The 20,629-nt window shown below is 40.0% G+C and overlaps 1 protein-coding gene across 2 annotated transcripts in view; it reads right to left on the bottom strand.

Moving 5' to 3' along the window:
* Positions 1-16,942, bottom strand: part of DAPP1 (dual adaptor of phosphotyrosine and 3-phosphoinositides 1) — a 48,112-nt gene extending 31,170 nt beyond the window's left edge. The window contains exons 1-2 of one of the 2 annotated variants that reach the window (XM_077882112.1): positions 16,465-16,942; positions 15,628-15,763 (exon numbers count right to left, since the gene is read on the bottom strand). In XM_077882112.1, the coding sequence (XP_077738238.1) occupies positions 15,628-15,728 (101 nt within the window). In that variant the 5' untranslated portion in view covers positions 15,729-15,763; positions 16,465-16,942. Of the gene's footprint in view, positions 1-15,627; positions 15,865-16,464 lie in introns of those variants that run through there. The other variant, XM_077882111.1, reaches the window with a different exon arrangement.
* Between the last annotated feature and the right edge of the window lie 3,687 nt (positions 16,943-20,629).

Genomic DNA, 20,629 nt, shown 5'->3' with positions numbered 1-20,629 from the left:
GTTCCAGGGAGAAAGATCAAGACCATTATTAGAATGAACCAATACCTGAGTGGGCCTTAAAGGACATGTAAGTTGTTTTTTTAAAGTGTGCATTATTTTTTCTGATTAGAAATCATGTATAGTAAAAATTAAAATATGTACACATACAGAAGAGAAAGTGAAAGTCTCTCACAAAAGGGGAAATATGTATTCAAATAAATCTCAATACTAATCAGAGAAATGCAAATTAAGATAACAATGTGATTATTTTCTTTATTTGCCAGATTGGCTAAAACTGAAGAATTAGAGAGGATTAGGTATTGAAGAATACAGGCCATGGCTATTACCATCTACTGTTGGTAAAAGGGTGTAAGTCAGAGGGGAATCTAGCACATGTGAACAGAACATGGATGGACGTATGACCAGCAACTCCTGTTCTAGTGTCTGCCTCCAGAACCACTCACACATAAGCAGATGGAAGTAGGAACAGAGGTGATTCTTGGTGAGAGTAAAAATTTGAAACCAGCCTAAATATCTACCAACAATGAAATGATAAAGTTGAACTCAAAGGATAAGATTATGTAATAAGTTAACTGAAAGTGAAAAGGTGTTGAGAGCATTTCATTGCCAAGTGATGAGGGCAAGGGGTCAGGTGCTACTGGCACTTTGGGACGGGGGCAGAATGCTTAACTCCTAACAAAGAACGCTGCAGTCCTGAACAAGTGAAAATTGTCCTGCTCAGAAGCCAAGCGCACCCCCACTAAGAATCACTGAAGATGTTTGTGGTACGTGCACACATCAAGGTTGATGGACCCCAAAATATGTCAGTAAGTTAGAGGAACTAGTGGCAGGTGCAGTATGATACCACTTATTTAAAAAAAAAATCTTTTCCCTCCATCCAAAAAATAAAATACATATACATTTACATATAAAGGCATGTAAACACATAAAATAAAAGTCTGAATAAAAAGGGAGCCTGGGTGGCTCAGTTAGTTAAACATCTTCCTTCGGCTCAGGTCATGATACCAGAGTGCTGGAATCAACCCCCTCATTGGAATCGCGTTCTACCTCTGCCTCCCCACACCGCCGCTCATACTCTCTTTCTCTCAAATAAATAAAATCCTAAAAAAAAAAAAAAGTCTGAAAAAAATGCACACCAAACTCAAATCCTGGAAGGAACCAAGATTAAAGATGCTGTTAATTTCTTCTTTAATCTAACCTCCAGAGATAGCCCTGTTAATAGTTTGTTTTATTCTTTGATTTATTCAACTATTGTGTGTTGAACACTGGAACTGACCTAGCACTTTGGGGATTGGGAGAGGGAAGTAGAAGGAGAGGGAGAAAAAGAGAGAGAGAGAGAGAGAGAGAAGAGAGAGAAACTTTTTCTCCATTTAAGCCTGGTATGATTTGGAATGACAATTATTCAGGGAGCTATTCCATGGGAAAGGAATTAAGAGGAGTGCAGACCTAGAAACAAGAGAATGGTAGGTGTGTCTAGTATCAGAGCACCACTTGGTGGTGTGAGTAACGGGGTGAGTGCCAGCAGGGCACAAAGGCAGTCAGGGGTGTGAGATGAAGCTGGGTGGTTGGCCAAGTTACATAGGGCCCTGGATATTGACAGATCCTTGGTTGATGGCTCCACGGATTTTTATGGCTTAATACGCACATCTGACAGCTCATTACTTAAAGTTCTAACTGCATGAAACTGGGTCCCACCTAAGCTCCTATCATTGAAACTGTGTTAAAAAAATTATTTTTTGATTATTCTGATTTTTAAGGGGATGGGTCAGATTTTGAGGAGCTTGAAGTTTGTAAAATTTGGAATTCTCTTTAAGAAAATTAATATAAAATTACCAAAAATAGGAAATCATTTGGAATGAGAAATCACAAAAACTTACAGATTTAAAAAGCTGAGAAATATTACAAACATCACAAAACCAAGAAAAATAACTTATTTTCATTAACTGTCTCGCATACCATTATACTTTTTTCCTCTACATTTTTGGTTGCATTATTTTTGATTATTTCTTCATATGACAATTTTATAATATCTTTTTCTAGAGAGAGAATAGAACAATAATTTGGTCTTTTATCTAAACTATTTTAGAAATTATTGACAGCATAGAAAAATTATTTTCAGGTTTATTGGTAATGAAGTTTTTTAAATTGTTGGCAGATTCTGGGACCTCTATCAAATTTCTCTCAAATATGAGCTCTAAGATTCCAGGATATTTTACATTTTCATGTATAGGAACTAAACTTAAATACTTTTTGAGTGGATGACATTTATTAACTATATGGCTGTGGTCTGTACTAAGGAGGGGCCCTGAAGCTGAAGCCTCATTGGTTTTACAGTAAACTTCTTTCTGGTGACCATAAAAATTGCATATACTTCTAATCTTTAAAAAAAACAAACAACAAATGTTTAGTTTAGGGGCGCCTGAGTAGTTCAATCCGTTAAGTGCCCGCCTCTTGTTTTTGGCTCAGGTCATAATCTCAGGGTCATGAGATTGACCCCCACATTGGGCTCTGTGCTCAGCGGGAAGCCTGCTTAAGCTTCTCTCTCTCCCTCTGCATCTTCCCCTGATGGTGCATGTACACTCATTCTAGCTCTCTCTCTCAAATAAATAAATAGATCTTTAAAAAAATGTTTAGCTTAGTAAATAAAATCCAGTGTATAATCCCCACTGCAACCACAAATTTGGTTTATGAGTCTTTTTAAAAATTCTTTTGTACAGTATGTGATTAAACCTCAACCCTAACGAGACTCTTACCCAGTCTTTGGTACATATTGTCAATGACAGGAACTTACTACTTTATAGGCAAGCTCTTTTCATACTGCCATGATTGATGGCCAGAAAACTCTTCCTACACTGAATTGCTGTTTCCTGCTGTGTAGCTTTCCACAAATGGTCCCAGAGCTACTTATTGGAGTTCTTTTTTTTTTTTTAAGATTTTATTTATTTATTCATGAGAGACACGGAGTGAAAGGCAGAGACATAGGCAGAGGGAGAAGCAGGCTCCCCATAGAGAGCCCAATGTGGGATCATGACATGAGCCAAAGGCAGATGCTCAACCACTGAGCCACCCAGGCATCCCTACTTGTTGGAGTTTCATACAGGATACTTAAACAAACAGTTAAATCATTTAGATTGTACATTTTCTCTTTCCTTCACCTTCAACTTCTCTTTTTATGACAGGCTTTCAGTTCCTTTATCACCCAGGGATCTTATCTTCTTTGAATACCTTCCAAATTTTAAAAATCTATCTTAAAGGTAAGATCTGATGTGTAAAACTAAGCCTCAAAGGATCTCCCTTATTCTAAGGAGGTACACAGTAGAAGTAGTATTCTGCTAGGTACACAGTAGAAGGCATCCCAAGATTGCATTCATTTCTTGACAATTGCATCATGCTGCTGATTCATGCCGCACCAACAGTTGATTAAAACTCATTTTCCTCTGCTGTTCGGTCACGTCTTCCCCAACTGCATTAGGAGGCTGATGTTTTCAGAAGTAAGTCCAGTAAGAAACCTTTTTACAACTAGCCAACACCAACTGAAAAGAAATGCTAATAAGCAGCTAACTTGGATCATAAACGTTTATGTAGTGTATGTAACGTGGAGCATCAGTGAGAATTCTGTGGAAAAGAGACCATGCCTTTGTCTCTGGTCATTTCCTTAGCTCCCCTGTCTGCTCCAACTTCCAACTTGTTAGGTATGTGACATCCAAGTAGCAACTTTACTGTTCTCAGCAGTCAAGGTGACTAATAACAACACTATGGTAAGAAAACCCTTATGTTTCCGTATGTTGGAAACATATTGAAAATCTGTCTTCTTTTACAAACTTTTATAATGATTCTTTAACTTTTGCAGGAGAGAACAAGATACAAGATTTGTTAAATATAAAACATTATAAATAGCAAGTCTTGTATCTTATGCTAGATATGATATGCTAGACATTGTGCTAGGCAAGGGAATAGTTTGGAATAAGGTTCAATCTTTCCTGAAACAAAAAATTAAAAAAAAAATTCTTTTGGTCTCATTTTTTCTGAAGAAGTAAAAAAGAGCAAGAAACTATTTATAACATACATTCAAGTAATGTTATATTCTTTTTTTTCCCCCAAGGCCCACACATTGCTATAAATATGTTTCAAGTCTAATGGAGGTAACAGAGCAGAGACTCCTCAAGCTTCTAAAGAATATTTGCACTGGGTTTATGAGATTACCCAAACCAGCAGTTGACCTTGAAGGAAACAGTGGTGTTACCCCTTCCATGATATAGTAACAAAGTAGGAAACACACACCCACTAAAGAATTTTCATAGCTGCCTCTCAGTTAGGTACAGGAAGCCAGCTCAACCACAGAGAAAGGCAGACCAGCTAGATCCAGCAGCTGGTCCTCAAGCCAGCCCCTTCTCCCATTCCAGTGCAGTGCCCCTTTGTACTAGCGCCTTCAGGGAAATTGCCTCAGCATATTGGTGCCTTCATAGTTTTTATCCCATTGTTTTATTGTCTTAAGTCACTGATACAAAATTAATATTTCATTTCTCTCTCTCTCTCTCTCTCTTTCTCTCTCTCTCTCTCACACACACACACACACATATTGTAGGCACACACAAAAAACACAAAGTATTATAGGAAACGACACTGTATTTCCATAGGATACTTATTATATACCATTTTCTTTTCTCTTCCATTTATGTTTGACACACATGATTGTGACCCACTACATTGACTTTATGGACACTAAAACATTGTGCCTGGTGTTTGAAAAACAACACAAAGCCTTGCTACTCAGTGCCCTGCCATCTTGTTAGATATGTACATTCTCAGGCCCCCCTACACTTGTTGAACTATAATCTGTATTTATCAAGAGTCTTATATGATCTATAATGAAGTTTGGAGTTTGAGAAACACAGAGGTCAAGTACTCTTGATCCTAAAAACTTTAATTTGTTTCAGTAACTTCAATGGTTTGAGTTCACGGTGTTTCTCACCTAAAGAGGAGTACACAGAGAGCAAAGAAAGTACTAGGTGATCTTAAAGGTCTAATGGGGAGGAAAAGAGGAGGATTTGCACACAGAAATTTCCCAAATAGCTGCACTCCTAGTGATATGGACAGTAAATGATATAAGAGGGGGAGCTCACAGGGGACTGGCATATCAGGGAAGGCTTCATGGAGGAGGAAGACCATGAATTGACACTTTTTAAGAATAAATATAGGTTTAAATAATGAGAGAAAAGGGCATTGCAACAGGAGAAATGACCTAAGCAAAGGCACTGTGGTTGACACATGCATGGCATTTATAGGAAACAGAATGTCTTGTTGGAACAGAGGCTTTATATCGAGCAATAATGCCAAATAACATTGGAAGAACAGGTGGGCATAGGAAATGATCTTTCATGTTAAAACTTGAGCCACTCAACCATTTGGATTATATATTTCTTGGCGAGAAAATTTCTTAGTAACCCACATCTACAGATTATTTACATATTTATTGATTTATTCTTCCCCTTCCGGGCAAAGAGAAGTGACACAAAATCTACATTCAGTCCCATCAAAGTTATAAATAAAATATATATTTCAATCTAAAGCAAGAACAGAGACTCCTGATTGTGTGACTGTAGCTAAAAGTCCTTGGAGTTGAGCAGTCAATAAAAACACTCTTTAGAGAATGTTCTTTTTCCTTTGTTTTCAAAATTATTCTCACTTTTGAATGATACAGACACACTCTGTGTACCCTCTAGCTCAAAGGCAGCAAATGTATAATATATGATGTCCCCCCTCTCTTTAAAGGCCATGGATGATATAACTAATTGATCTGTTTTCTTTCTGGCTAAGGTTATACTTGGCCTCAGAATCCTTCTCAACACACAGTTGATAGAACATAAGATAAAACTATTGAGCAATCCTACTCCAAGCAATCTTAACTTGGGTTAACCCGGCCTTAGCACTTGAATTGTTCTACAGGATTGCTTGGCTGCTGATTTCCTTCACGTTCATTTGGTCATGTGATTGGTTCTAAACACCATGACTTTGTGAGAAATAAAGTTCTTGGCCCTTTACGCCATCAGAAATTGTGGGTTTAGGATAAGGAAAAACCTTGTCAGCCCAAGAACTATCAGCACTGCAATGCATGTTACACTAAGGTCGTGCCAATATCTAGGATAAGACAGTGTTGTCCGTATAAATACGTTATATCCCATATTCACAAACGTGAGCTTATTTTTCCATTGATCATAGCAACAGACCCTGTCCAAGTGGAGAGAACCAAACAGGCCTTGCAAAGTTTTTAGATATTAATGAAGCCTAAGAGAGGCCTAAGTGTTATGCAGAGGTTAGGCTGAAGATAAGCTCACCAAAGTCCTTCTAATAAGGCAGTTTTTGTCATACAACCTGCTTGTCTGTGGCTTTTCATATTGCCATTCTGAATGCCCACATTTACATGTGCTAATAGCAGAGCTAAATGCTGAGGCCAGCTGTGCCGGGCATTAGGAGACATACCTGAGTGATGATAGAAGCAGTGCTCTGGCTAGCTGGTCAAATGAGGAACTGAAGGTAGCTCCGAAACTTTGGGTTTTTTGTTTTTGTTTTTGGTGTGTGGGGTTTTTTTGTTGTTGTTGTTTTGTTTTGTTTTGTTTTGTTTTTTGTAGGTGTCAAAACTATCTAAAGCAAAACAGGACTGAAGGGAAAGAGAGAATTTTCCCAGGAGTCGGAGATCAGGGCAAACCTGTTCTTGAAGGAGTCCAAGGAATGAGGAAAGCAGTTCTGAGGATGGAAACAGAATCAGAGGCAGAAACAAAGACTCAGACAGTCAGAGAGTGGCACAGAGATTCAGAACCAGAGAAAGGCACAGTGGCTCCCACATACAGCGGAAGCACACAGGGCAGTGGCTTGGGAAACACAAAACAGAGGGACACAGAGTATTCAGGGGACAGAGGCAGAGAAACCAAAGAGAGAGAAGGACACAGACCCATAGAGATCCGCAGAGCCTCACTCATAGATGGGTCGCCACACCAGGGAACTCAAGGACTTGCAGGGACCAGGGGGGAAGTGTCATGGACCCCAGTGTGGGAGGATGGGTGGCAATTTGTATCTCATTCCTGCCCAGGTCCTTCGGGCCATCCCCAGGTCAGCCAGCACAGTGCGGGAATGGTCACAAGACTAAAAGAGCATTACTGGTCCTCCAGGGATTGGGGCTTAGCAACAGTTTGATTTGGACTGGGAGCCAAACCTCAGAGACTGATTGGTAAAAATATTTCATGGATAAGGACTTGCAGAGGCCTGGAATGTCTGGGTAGAGACCCACGCCAGAGATTTTCTCAGGGGCGCTCATCCACAAGTGGAATCAAGCTTGACTCTGCACTCATTCTCATTATTCTTGTAGTCTGTTCTGCATAAAATACTGCTTCCAGGTCATTGTCTTTGGACTGGAGTTACTGCTGGCAAGCTGCTATTGCAGGTGGCTACAGAAGACAGAGAGGGCCACTTTTAGCAACCTACAGCTACCGGAGAGAGCCCCAAACTTTGTAGGATGAAAAAAATACAGACAGATCTTTGTTATTAGTTATCTCCTCTGTGTTGCATGGTTCAGATGATGCCTGTCACCATGTGTAAAAACTTTCAGGTACAAGAGGACAGAATGAGTCTGAGGGTAACAAATGCAAATGTATCATCAGGGTTGGTGTGGAAGAGGGCTAAAGTCAAGGACTTTAAATTCTGGTCTTGATTTTGACTCAACTTGGGGGAATTCAAATCTTCAGACATCTGCTCTTTGCCAAGTGGTGGGCTGGCGTGGAGCAGACAGGGATGAATCAGCTACAGTCCTGCTCCCTGGGAATTCACCATGTAAAGGAGTTTACTGTGTTCAGCTAAGAGCAGGTGGACAAACCTCTCAGTGCTTTAGGATTGACATTTGTGAAGTGTAGTATCTAGAGAATCAATCCAAGACATAGTATCTACTGGTGTTAAGTCAGAATTCTACAACTGCAGACAACGTTAGAAATAGGTAGTGGTAAAGAAAACAAAGAATGAATTCAAAGACACTTGTGACATTAAGGTTTTCAAAATACCTTTGACATTATTTTGAAAAACTATACAAATGCAGAACTCATTCTTACTTGAATGTAAATCACTTACCGTGCTTAGCTAAGTGGAATTACTGGCTTCTACCTCCTTTCCTCTCTTGCTGTTCCCAGGTCACCATTCTAGTTCCTTATTCACCAATCTGTAAAGTCCCTCATTAATTAGTTCTCTTGGCTCTGGACCCATTGCTACCTATCATGAGCTCAACTACCAGATTAATTTACCAGATTAATCTAAAAACAAAACATGACGACCACGTAATTCCACATTCCTAAAAGCATTCAGTAAGTCCATATTGTCAAATGGAGTTTGACCAAAGTCCAAACTCTTAATCTATATAAAGCCTTCTGGAATTTGGACCTACCTAAATATCCAGACTTTAATAGAGGGAAACAGGTTGATCCGGGGAAAAACCAGACCCAGAACTTGCTTAGACACAGACTAAAAATAGATGACGGAAAAATATCCTACCAGAAAGCAAGAGAAAAATATATATATGTGTTATGGCCACAATTTTATCTGTGTGTGTGTGGGGGGATGTATTTACAGAAAAATATTTTTAAAAGACTGAAGACAGGTTGAACAATATGTCATTCTGGATGGTTGTACATGACTGACTTTTTGGGAGCCTTTATATCCCAAATTTTCAATAATTAATACAGATGATTATTATTTTAACTGTTTATTATGAGTAACTTCAGTAAGTAGAAAAATAGCATATATAATAGAAAAAATAATATGCATACTTAAATAATACCCATATTTTAAGTAGCATAATTTTCAAACTTTGGCCATATATTCTTTATATATTTTTGGATGAACAATTTAAAAGTTGATTTTAGATATAATGACACTTTAAGTAGTCCAGCGTGGGTTTCTAAAAAGTAACATTCTCTTTCCTAACCATATTTTTATCAAAACAAATAACATTGCTTTTATGCTTTTTAAAAGCTATAAACAATAAATAAATAATAAATAAATAAATAAATGCTATAAACATTTTTTTAAAAAGATTTTATTGGGGATCCCTGGGTGGCTCAGTGGTTTAGCGCCTGCCTTTGGCCCAGGGTATGATCCTGGAGTCCCCGGATCAAGTCCCACATTGGGCTCCCAGCATGGAGCCTGCTTCTCCCTCCTCCTGTGTCTCTGCCTCTCTCTCTCTCTATGTCTATCATGAATAAATAAATTAATTAATTAATTAAAAAAATAAAAGATTTTATTTATTTATTTGAGAGAGAGAGAGAGTACAGGGAGTGGGAGAGAAGCAGAAGGGGAGGGTTTAGCAGATTCCTCGATGAGCACCCAATGTGGGGCTTGATCCCATGACCCTGAGATCATGATTGGGAGCCAAAATCAAGAGTTGGATGTTTAACCGATCAGGCCACTCAGATGCCCCTAAAGTTATAAATATTTTTAAACAAAAACGGATAATGGGGGAAGACTCTAGTGGGCAGGTGGCAGGGAGAACATATGACCATAGAGAATCTGGAGGTGAAGCAAGCAACATGGTTAAGAGTCCACGAGGTAAAAAAAAAAAAAAAAAAAAAGTTCACTAGGTGATCTGTACTGGTTTTAGACAGGTCCATAACAGGGTGTAGGAGCCAGAAACGTGTGGGCTCAGAATAGGAATTTATCCTCTAGAGGAGTTGGGAAGAAAAAGAAATTAATGCAGGCTTTAAAAAAGGGGCTATGGCTATGGCTATGACAATAGAAACTAGAAGAGGAAAGGCAGGTGGATGTTCCACAAAGAATGAGGCTTCCCATGGGGACTCTGAGAGGTAGAGCCCAGAACCAACTGAATGAGAGCTCATTAGGTGCTGGGTCCCAAGGATGAGAGGCCCAGAATTGTGTGGATTTCTTTTACTTTTTGAATACTCCCGTGTTTTGCCACTTTTACCCCTTTACTCATGCCATTTTCTCATTAGCAAATGTCATCTTTTCTGACATCAACTGACAAATACCTATCAGGTCCAAAGCCATATTGTCCACAACCAGTGAGCTCCTTCCTTCTTGCCGTGTGCTGTGAGCTTTATCTAGACACAGTCATGACCCTCAGCCCCTCTCCCCTGCATTCTAACTACATGGGTGTGTACAGTCTCTGTCCTCTGTGCTGTAAACCCTTTGAAGGGACAGCCATTTCTTCTTCTTAATTTCAATGTCCCCACACTACCTTGCATAATGTCATCATTCAACAGCTGGATCTATGAATGGATGTGAGTGTGAATGAATGAACAAAGTGACCCCACTCAGTCTGAAGCCGCTTTGTGGACAGATTTCCACATGTAGGTAGAAGGAAGTCACCACTACTCACAGAGGAACAGAAAACACAACTGAAGAGGAAATTAATTTGAGTCAAGGGGAGACTGAACTGTACACTAGTTACATATTCCCCTACAGCTATGAGAGAATTACCTTCCATTTTTAGAATCCAAGATTACAGAGTTGTGCACAGAAAAGGAACAAGCTCTATAGCTCTACTTGGTATCGGAGCTTTGTAAACAGATTCCTTTAAAACTTTGACTTTAGGGGAAGCTGGGTGGCTCAGTTGGTTGAGCCTCTGATCTTGATTTTGGCCTGGTTCGAGATCTCAGGATTGTGAGATAGAACCCTACATCAGGCTCTGTGCTGGTCATGGAGCCTGCTGAGGATTCTCTTTCTCTCTCTCTCTCTCCCTCTGCCCATCCCCATCTGCTCACTCTCTCTACAAAAACGAAAACAAGGGCAAAACTTTGACTTTACTATACTTAGCCTATTCTGTTTGTCTAGCTCTGAAAAATGGAATCTACACAAAATTCAATAAAGTTTTGATTAATTAGGGTATTGGCCTAGCTTTGTGTGCATGAGAATGCATATTATGTGAAGAACTTGAAAGAAAAATGTCTTTTATTTTATTTTTTCTGTATGTTTTATCTTTTCATTTTTTAAGAATAGTATCTTTTAGTAATAATATTTGTAGTAGTAATCACAGAACTTGCTTTGTGTCTCTCAGTTCATAGTAGTACTAACAAATAGAGCTACTATCATAAGAAGAGACAAGTTTGATGAAAATTAGCAAATTGCTTTAGTGCACAGTCATGTGAGCCCTGGAACAAAACTTTAGGATTTAAAGGTTTTTGAGCATGTAAACTTGGACATGTGATAAAAGCTCTGTCCTTCACTTTTCTCATTTGTAAATGGAAATGATATTTGTGATAGTATCTATCACAGTGATGTGTAAATTTAATAAATCATACATGCAAAGAATTTAAAATAGTGGCTGGCACATAGTGACATCCAATGATTACCAGTTGCCATTATTAGAACATAGAGCTTCTTCGATCAGTGGAAAGAGCATCTGCTTCGGGGTAAGCTCTCACACATGTCCCTCAGCTGTACCTCTATGAGGTCTGTGACCTGGATGGTTCACCACACTTATCTGAACTCACTCTCTGTCTCTATGAAATGGGCCTAATTATACCACATTGAAAGTGTTACTGGACATAACACTTAGTGACATAATGGGCATTATGGCATGATGCTGGCACATAGTATGTGGTCAGTAAATAATGACTATCACAACAGATTCTCTGCAACTTGATTTTTCTACTAGTGAGTCTTCTTGTATGTAAAGTTGAAATGCCAGTACCTTCTGAAGACAAGAGCTAGTGTATGCAAAACTGTCTGCCTCATAATGAGGACTCATTTTGATTATCGTCATCTGTTCCCTGAGTCAGCAAACCACCACTCGAGGGCTAAATCCTGCCAGGGTATAAGTTTTTGTATAGATTAAGAGATAGGAATTATTTTATATTTTTAAATGGTTGGGGAAAACAATAGAAGAATATTTTATGACTCATGAAAATAATATGAAATTCAAATTTCACTATCCATAAATAACATTTTGTTTGAACACTGTCACGGTCATTTGTTTCTGTATTATCTATGGCTGTTTTTGCATGACAGTGGCAGATGTGAGTAGTTGTGGCCAAAATCATAAAGCCTGCAAAGCCTGGAAAATTTGTTATCTGGTTTTTTACAAAAAAAACTTGCTGACCCCTGATCTATTCTAACCTCCTCTTATATGTTCAGGGGTAGAAAAATTAGAGATTGATTGACTGACTGATTGATTTAATACATTGTCTTTGTAGGAAACATTGTTATAATCAAAGAATGTCTGGAACTTTAAATTATTGGCTAACTAGCAGTTTTATATCTAGTTAGTTATTTAGGTGACCTCTCTAGTAGTCATTACTTGTTTCATTTCCCCATTGCTTCATTTTGAAAGCAACAAACAGCCCGGCTGTTCTCAGTCCACCTCTTCCTTATCACTGACCATTCTGGGCACCCCTTGTCCATTCCTTCCTCCCCACAGTCCACCTCCACCCCTAATCCCATCCCTCCAAAGTGTAAATGAAGCTGAGCAACAATCACAGATGGTTTTATTTCCCCTTTGTTTTGGACACATTCATACATTTCTAATTAAAGAAAATAAATGTTTTTAGATTGACCCTCTATAGATGAGACTCAGCAATGCCTCAGAGTTCCATGATCTGGGTACTTTAGAAAAGAATAAACCAGTGTTCTGAGTAAGCCATGTGTGCCCTAGAAAGGCAAGTGATGGATTGATTTGCTGCAGTTCAGGGTTTAATTTTTGGAATTTACATATTCCAGAGCCCGAATAAAAATAGGGACCAAGAACAAGGATATATGAACTCTAACCATTGCATTATCTGTTTATATCTATGAAAAATAAGAATATTGGGACGCCTGGATGGCTCAGCAGTTGAGCATCTGCCTTTGGCTCAGGGTGTGATTCTGGAGTCTGGGAATCAAGTTCCACATTGGGTTCCCTACATGCAGCCTGCTTCTCCCTCTGCCTGTGTCTCTCACGAATAAATAAATAAAATCTTAAAAAAAAAAAAGAGGAAAATACGAACATACAAATCTACCTAACAACTCAAGTAATATATTTAAAATAATTTAAAAATTAAGTCACTAAAACCAGCCACTGTTTATTTATCAATTACATTAAGTCTTATTGTTTTAATGGAGCATTTTAAAAACTGAATTAATCCAAAGTTTTGGTACAGATCACACCTAACCAGTGACTTAAAGTCTCAAAGGAAGAGTCTCACTTATATTCAGAATTCTGCAAGGGGTAACAGTTCGTTTTCGGGTTTTCTGACATATTAACACCTGCAAAAGGTATATCAGAGATGTCCTGAAGGGGCAAGAACTTGCTCAAGTCCATTATTAAATTTCCAGGAATTTTACAGGTGGGTTGTTGAACCTTTGGCAGCTTGAAATCACCTGTGGTAGAAGTATAGGCAGACTCTAGAAATCATTCCTTGTCCAAGTGGTTTATCAGCATGATATTGATCGTATTTAAATAAACTACTAAATGTTCTTATTGGGGAAATGAAAATGTTCTAAAATTGATTTATGGTGATGTTTGAACCACTCTTTAAAGTCACTAAAAATTGTGGATTTGTATACTTGAAATGAGGGTGTGTTATCCGTAAAGTACACCTCAATAAAATTGTTAAGCAAACTGCTTCCAAACCAACAAACAAAATGTCAACATTTATTAATGCCTTTAAGATTCAGCTACATTCCCAATAAGTGAAAAATAAAATCATATTTTTCTCAGCACTTCTGCTGGATTTATACTCTATGCAGTGACTCCCAACCTTGGTCTCTCTCTGGAGTCACTTGGGGAGTATAAAAAGAAAACACTCACTCCCAAGAACCTAGTGTCATTTGTCTGGCATGTGGCCTGGACAGAAATTTTTAAAAACTTTTTGTGTGACACCAGTGTACAGCTAAGGTTGAAAACCTGAACCGGAGAGCAATTTTCCCAGATTAACTGCCGCTTGCCTTCTATGGAAACCATCATCAAATGTTTAGTAAATTTCCAGGCCTTTTGAAATACAGAAGTCTTGGTATAAATGTACCTGGTTTGGGTGTTTCTGGGTTGTATTAAATGTCCATTCTTTGACAACAGAGGGAAGGCACAATTCTGTTTTCCTTGTGGGTTTTGCCCACAGTCACTTCCTGCTGTGGGCATATGGTAGAGAGAGGAGACATCATTTAGCTCATCTCTGTCATCCAAGGAGGTTACAGCGTCACTCAAGCATTGAAAGTGGGCTCATAGAACCAGAATTGAGTACCTCCTTTGTCTCTCTTCTCTTTTGAAACTTCCTGCTGATCATAGGCTGGGGATATTGATAATGAAGCATGTAACAAATTATACTTTAATAATTTCATAAGGCTGTAAGTGAGAGCCCAAAGGTCTAGCTTTAGTGCCTGGACTTTGTGACACCTGTTTGGATGCTCAGGGGTATTTTACCCTTCCACTTTGGAGATTCATCCTAGAAGAACAGTGGTATCTGAGAACTCTGAATTCCCAGTAAGGGGAGTTGACTCTGGAAAATTCTCACTGTTATATCTGATTTATCTAGTGAGGGTAGAGTTCAATTCTGAGACCTCCATTTTAAAATCTGAAGGCTGGACTTATGGAGAACTTTTACAATAATACCACACAAAAGATATAATCTCTGCTGACTTAATGCAGAGATTTCATCCCTGTTTCAGTTTTTCTCTGGCAAAGAACATAGGCTTTTGCAGGTTGAAATCCCAGTTTTGCCATTTGTTGATGTGTGATGTAGGAGAGTTCTTCAACCCCTTGGGTGCCATTTTCTTCCTTTGTAAGTTGGAGATAATAGGCTCTATGTCACTGGGTTGCTGTGGAGACAGTGCTATTTATGAAGAGGTGCTGGTCTTGCCTCTTGTGAAGCACAGGTGTCAAAATCAGCCTCATTAGGATATTTCTGGTGCTTTAGGGTAAAGGTCCAGTTTTTCCAGGAAACCCCCTACACCTCTCTTGTGTAATACTTGCTTCTTTTATTAAATACCCTGATGGGTTGTCTCATCTGGTCCCTTCTTAAAGACAGGACTAGGATGATGCCACCTTACCTAAACTTATAACCTGTTTGAGGCAGGAATTTTATCCTCTTCCTGACTTGTTAGTATTTAAAAGGCTCAAAGTTGCACCTACAAGACACACATACATACAAGACAAATGCAGTGTCAGGAGAGAGAAACACAGATGAGACAGTGCAGACACTTCCTCATTCTTTCTGTTTTGAAAAAGTCCCTCTCCGATGCAATAGGCTAGGCTTTCTGTTTATCTTACTGGCAATGCAGCCCTCTTACTGTCAATAGCTTAGAGCTCCAAACTTCTGAACAGCACTTTTATTCATAAACCAGATCTGCACCAAGGAAACCAAGTAACATCGACTCATACATCTCAATCCTGTTCCTAGTCTCAAAGAATGCCCAACATTTGATTTTTGTCCCATTTTTTCTGCTTACATCTTTTCACACTTGGGAAAATACTATATGCCTTTAAAATATGATTGGCCCCAAGCAGAAAGATGCCTAACAGACACAAAGGGGTGAAGTGGAAAGCGAAGAGGACTGAGACGGCAAGGTGCTGAAGATAGTCAACCGAAGTGAACATCTGGGAGGGAATTGGGAGTCAATGGTCACCCAAGAAGTACTTTGAAAAGAAGACTTGCTTCTTACCCCAATTCCTGAAGCAGCTCAGCATCTCCATCTGATCTGCTCCACAGATCTGAAGGATCCTGGGTGCTCATCTTCCCTTCGAGAGACTCTGCTCTGCCCATTCGCGCTCCTCACGTCCCCCAGCCCCTGCCAGTTGCTATGGGAAGAGGCAGAGAGAGAGAGAGAGAGTTGGGTCTACTGCTCCTCGCGCTCTCCTCCTCTGAGAGAGAAGCCTGCTGTGGCTGGGCTCCAACCAGCAAGGAAGTGAAACTTGGGTTACTCCTCCCACTGACACTCACCACCCTGGCCCTGAGGCACGGGCAGGAGTCTTCTGTCAGCCAGGAAGTATGCAAACGTAGGTAGCTACCTCTGAGGGCACCCACGCTGCATCATGCAACATGCAGTTTCTGTCAAAGGAAAGTAAGATGAAGTCACCCCAGCTGGGCTCGGACTATCCATCCATTCAGGCTCCGTTGGCAAGGCCAAACATAGTTTCTCCCAGGTGCTATTATCAGCCCTGGGAGAAGAGGGTACAGGCACCCCCATCTTCCATCTCATGGGCCAATGCAAGGGGCTCCGAGGAAGCTTCTGTATCAGGAACATCTTTACGGCGGGTGTAGAAATCAGAGTCAAACCATTAGCCTCGATCCTCAAGTCTGGTTTTTAGTGCCTTCTCGATACTTCTGCCTTGATTACCCAAGCTTTTCAACATGCCCGTGGCATTCAGACTGGCAAGATTCAGAGACAACTGCTGTTTTCTCTGAGGAGGAAGGATGGGGTGAGATGGCAGGAGAAGTTGGAGGACCAGCCTGGTGCGGGGAGCCTGGGAGCCCCCCCTCCTTCACTGGGCTTACTCACCGCTGGTATCGGTGCAGCAGAGCAGCCCGTCTGCCTGCAGGTGCTCCAGGGAAACTGCAGCAACGCTGAGTGTCTGGGAGTCGGACGAAGTGGGGTAGTAAATGAACAAAGAACATGTGTGGCTTCCCGCCTTCTCTCTCTATTTACATGCAGGAGAGAATGTGCTTCTGGATTCTTTCCCTTCTCTCTATCTGTCTTACCCTAACTCACTCAGGGGTCACCGGGGTGCTCTGTAACCCAAGGCCAGCAGCATTGGCATGACTAGGGGCTTGTCGCAATGCAGAGCTTCTGTCCCAGCCCGTCCGGACCAGCATCTGCATTTAAACAAGATCCCCAAGGTGACTCCCGTGCCCGTTCAAGTTTGAGGAGCCTGCCTTGCAGGATGCCAGGACAGAGGAGCTGTTCCTAAAGCAGAGGATCTGCATCTGGCACCATTCCGCCTTTCCTTACGGCTCTTCCCTTGGGAAACGTACAAGGGAGGTGGGGGGGTTGGGGTGACTGGGTGACAGGCATTGAGGGGGGCACTTGACGGGATGAGCTCTGGGTGATATGCTATATGTTGGCAAATTGAACTCCAAAAAAAAAGAAGAAGAAAAAGAAAAGAAGAAGAAAAAAAAAGAAAAGAAAAGAAAAGAAAAGAAAAGAAAAGAAAGGAAAAGAAAAGAAAATCTTTGAAATAAAAAAAAAAGTTTTCCCTCGTGTTCCTGTTTGTCAGTGATTGGGGAGACCCTGGCTTACTTTGATTGTGTGGGAGAAATTCCTGATGTCTAAACACAGCCTGGGGGAGAGACTAAGCTCTGATAACACTCTTGTAACTGATTGTACGTGAACATTTACAATTCTTTTTGCTACAGCGTGGACGGAGAGGAGCACAGGGTCCTCTTGCAACAGACGCCAGCCCCGGCCTGGGAGGTGCTGAATGTACATTTGGCAGAGATCGGGGCATCTGGGCAGAGATTTCCTGTTCTCTTTCTAGAGCTTTTTGTTCAGTGTTTCAGTATCTATCTTGTTCCCATTTTAGCAGATTCTGGTTTTTCTTTTACTTAACCTCTCCTCTCTCTCTCTCTCTCTCTTTTTTTTTTTTTCAGGAAAGAAGCAAAGCTTACTAATATCACCCTCTTCCCATTTTCAGTCTTCCTGCCTTCCTCCTGTTCTCATTTTGCTACCCCATTGGTGACCTTCTCCTCTAATGTCATTCTTTCTGTCACTTACCCCATTTCCCCCAGGCAGTCTCCTTTCCCTACTACCCCCCTGCTCCACTAACTACACATTTAGCATTGGAGCAGTACCAGCTGCTGCAGCATTACCACTTGGATTCAACAAAATGCTGGGTAGTCGTCAAAATACTGGATAATATATTTAACAATAGATTGTTTAGATATTATACACACATAAGCATATATACATATGTGTGTATATACATACACATATATATATACTTCAAGAAACTGCAACTTTTGCTTCCAAACAAATAGGAGGTATATATATATTTATATAATTTATATAATATATTATATTATAAATATAATAAATAAATTATAAATATAAATATTATTTAACTTACTTCAATATTCTTTTAACTTACTTCTTTTTTAACTTACTTCAATATTCTTTTCAATAGTAGTGATTCCTAGCACTAAATTCTTTCCATGTGGGTTTTGAACATAGAAACGGATACAAACAACCAAGCTGTTTTAACAATTCTGGAACATCTTATGCTTTGTTGGAAACATTTTTATTTATCAAGAAATCTTGGGCCTTTATCAGAATGACTATCACATCCAAACCATCAATTTTCTTATAAAGAGAAATTTGGGGAGAGTTATTGTGTCTAGATTTGAATTTCTTTATTAGAAGAACGGGTTTCTAGGACTTGAGACTCCTCTAAGGAGGACTTAAAAAGAATGACTATAGTTGAAGATCCTTTTCGATCTTACCCTAATTTATTTCTCTCTACAGAAGGCTTAAATATCACAATGTCTGCTTTTTACCTGGTGACCTGGCAATGGCAATTTTACTCATTCTCTTCACAGAAGGAATGGTCTTTCAGCTTCCTTGGTTAACTGTTTGTTATAAAATAAGCACACTCACTCTTTCTTCACCATTTATGTTGGTGGGAAATAAAGGATACATTCTGTAAGGGAAACCATGGCTTGGGATTACCATGGACCAAGGTTACCATAGCTTAGTGTTGAGGCAGCCTTACTCTGTTTCCCACTTTCTGTTCTCCCGATCCATGAAAAAGAAAAATAAATAAATTACCATTTAATATTAAATTAGAGCACAGAAACAGTGGAGAAAGAAAGGACTGACCACATTTTCCAGCTGCAGGCCAGCTCTCCAACAGGAGGGCTTCCATCGCTTCTCTTAATTCTGTGGCAGGCTCAGAGCTGCCATACTGCTTATAAAAATAGACCAATTTAGTTTTGCTTGAAGCCACCACCTCTGTGTTCTCTGCCACAATTATGTGATCTTTAACCCAGTTTCAAAGGCTAAGGCAATTGGGTTGTCTTGAATTAACTGAGACCCTATTTTATTTTCTTCTCATCTCTACAAGCGGTCGTAGCTTCTTTGTTGAACAGGCTGCCTGGATATGGCTAAAGCTCACCAGCCTTCTGAATCCTTCCTTGTTCCTCTTTCTTATTTCCTCCTTTCTCTATTGTTTTCTCACTTTTCATTTTCAATAGTCAATCCTGAGCTCCATTCCTCGCCTTCTTAATCTAATGGGAACTATTGGTTCCTTTTGCTAAACCAGTGGTGCGATTTAATTCCCTCATATCATCTTGCAGTGTTTGAGAGTTCTATAGAAGTAGTATAGCACAGCAATGCAGAGCACCCATCAGGGAAGGTGGAGAATCTAAAGTCCCCTGCAGCAGTGGGAAATCCCTGTCTCGCACTGAGACTCCCTAGGAATCACACTGTGGTAGGCCACCCAAGAAAGCTCCGTTCTGTCAGAACTTCTCAGGGGCCATATGTGCCCCACACCTGCTGTAATCCACAGTAGAGCAAAGTCCCAGGCTCCATCAGGGCCACAGGAAGGGCGTGCCAAGGATCGAGTTTATGGGCATTGGGAACTTTATCTCCGTTCCTATCAGTATTTTCAGCTGCTGTGTTATTGAAGCAGAGATAGGGTATCTTCTAGATTATAGGACATACACATTTGGCATTCTCCTCACTCTCTTCAACTAGTTTTTCCGTCCTCCTTGCTCCTCCTTGAACTTGGTTCATTTTTGCCTCAGGGCCATATATTGCTTTTACTTTTTCCTGGTTTTCTCTCCCTCTAGATCTCATGTGGTTTCCTCTTTCACTTCACTCAGGTGTTTTGTTCAAAGGTCACCTTCTCAGGAAGGAGCTTCCTTAGCTACCGTATTAAAATGCTTCTCCTCCTGCCCCTAGCCTATTCTTTGAGTTCCCTTACTCTACCTTACTGCTTGTCAAAGCACTCGATGTTGGTTGTTAAAATATTTCCATCTAAGTTTGTAAATAGCTACTGCTCTGAACCCCTGAGTGTCCCCCAGTCATCCTGGCCATCCCTATTCCCAGACATCTGAGACCTTTCCACTACCCAGTAAATGAAGAGGGATCTCTGGGACTCTGTTCTAGCATTAGAGTCAGCACCCATGTTTATTCTGATTCTTCAATACTTGTGGCATGCTAACTGTATATGTAACAGACGTACTGTAGTATAATTTATGTACCATAGTGTCCCGAAAGTATACAATGATTTTTAGTAAATTTACAGAATGTGCAGCCATCACCACAATTCAATTTTAGAATGTTTTCATCACCCTAAAGATTCCCTGTATTCACTTGCAATCTCAATATTTTGGATACCTCTTCTGTTTAACTCTACCTGAATTAATTATATAGGGTTTTTGCTTACTTGTTGTGGCAAGTAAATTATATAATATATAAAGTGATATATTCTATATCTATCGTTATTTCTCAGCCCAAATGATCTTCCACAGTGTGAACTTGTTGCTCTTCCATCAAGAGGCGGTACCTAATCCCCCTCCTTTGAATTTGGCCTATTCTTGGTGATCTCCTGTGACCAATAGAACATGGTGGAAGTGACACTGCATGACTTTCGGGGCTAGGTTGTAAGAAGCCTTGCAGTTTCTGCTTGATGTCTTGGAATACTCACTCTCCAGACATTCTGTCTAAG

Source organism: Canis aureus, chromosome 33 (assembly GCF_053574225.1).
Source record: "Canis aureus isolate CA01 chromosome 33, VMU_Caureus_v.1.0, whole genome shotgun sequence".
NCBI classification, from domain to species: Eukaryota; Metazoa; Chordata; class Mammalia; order Carnivora; family Canidae; genus Canis; species Canis aureus.
The sequence above is the reverse complement of the archived record's forward strand: the minus strand, read 5'-3'. Positions and strand labels throughout refer to the sequence as shown.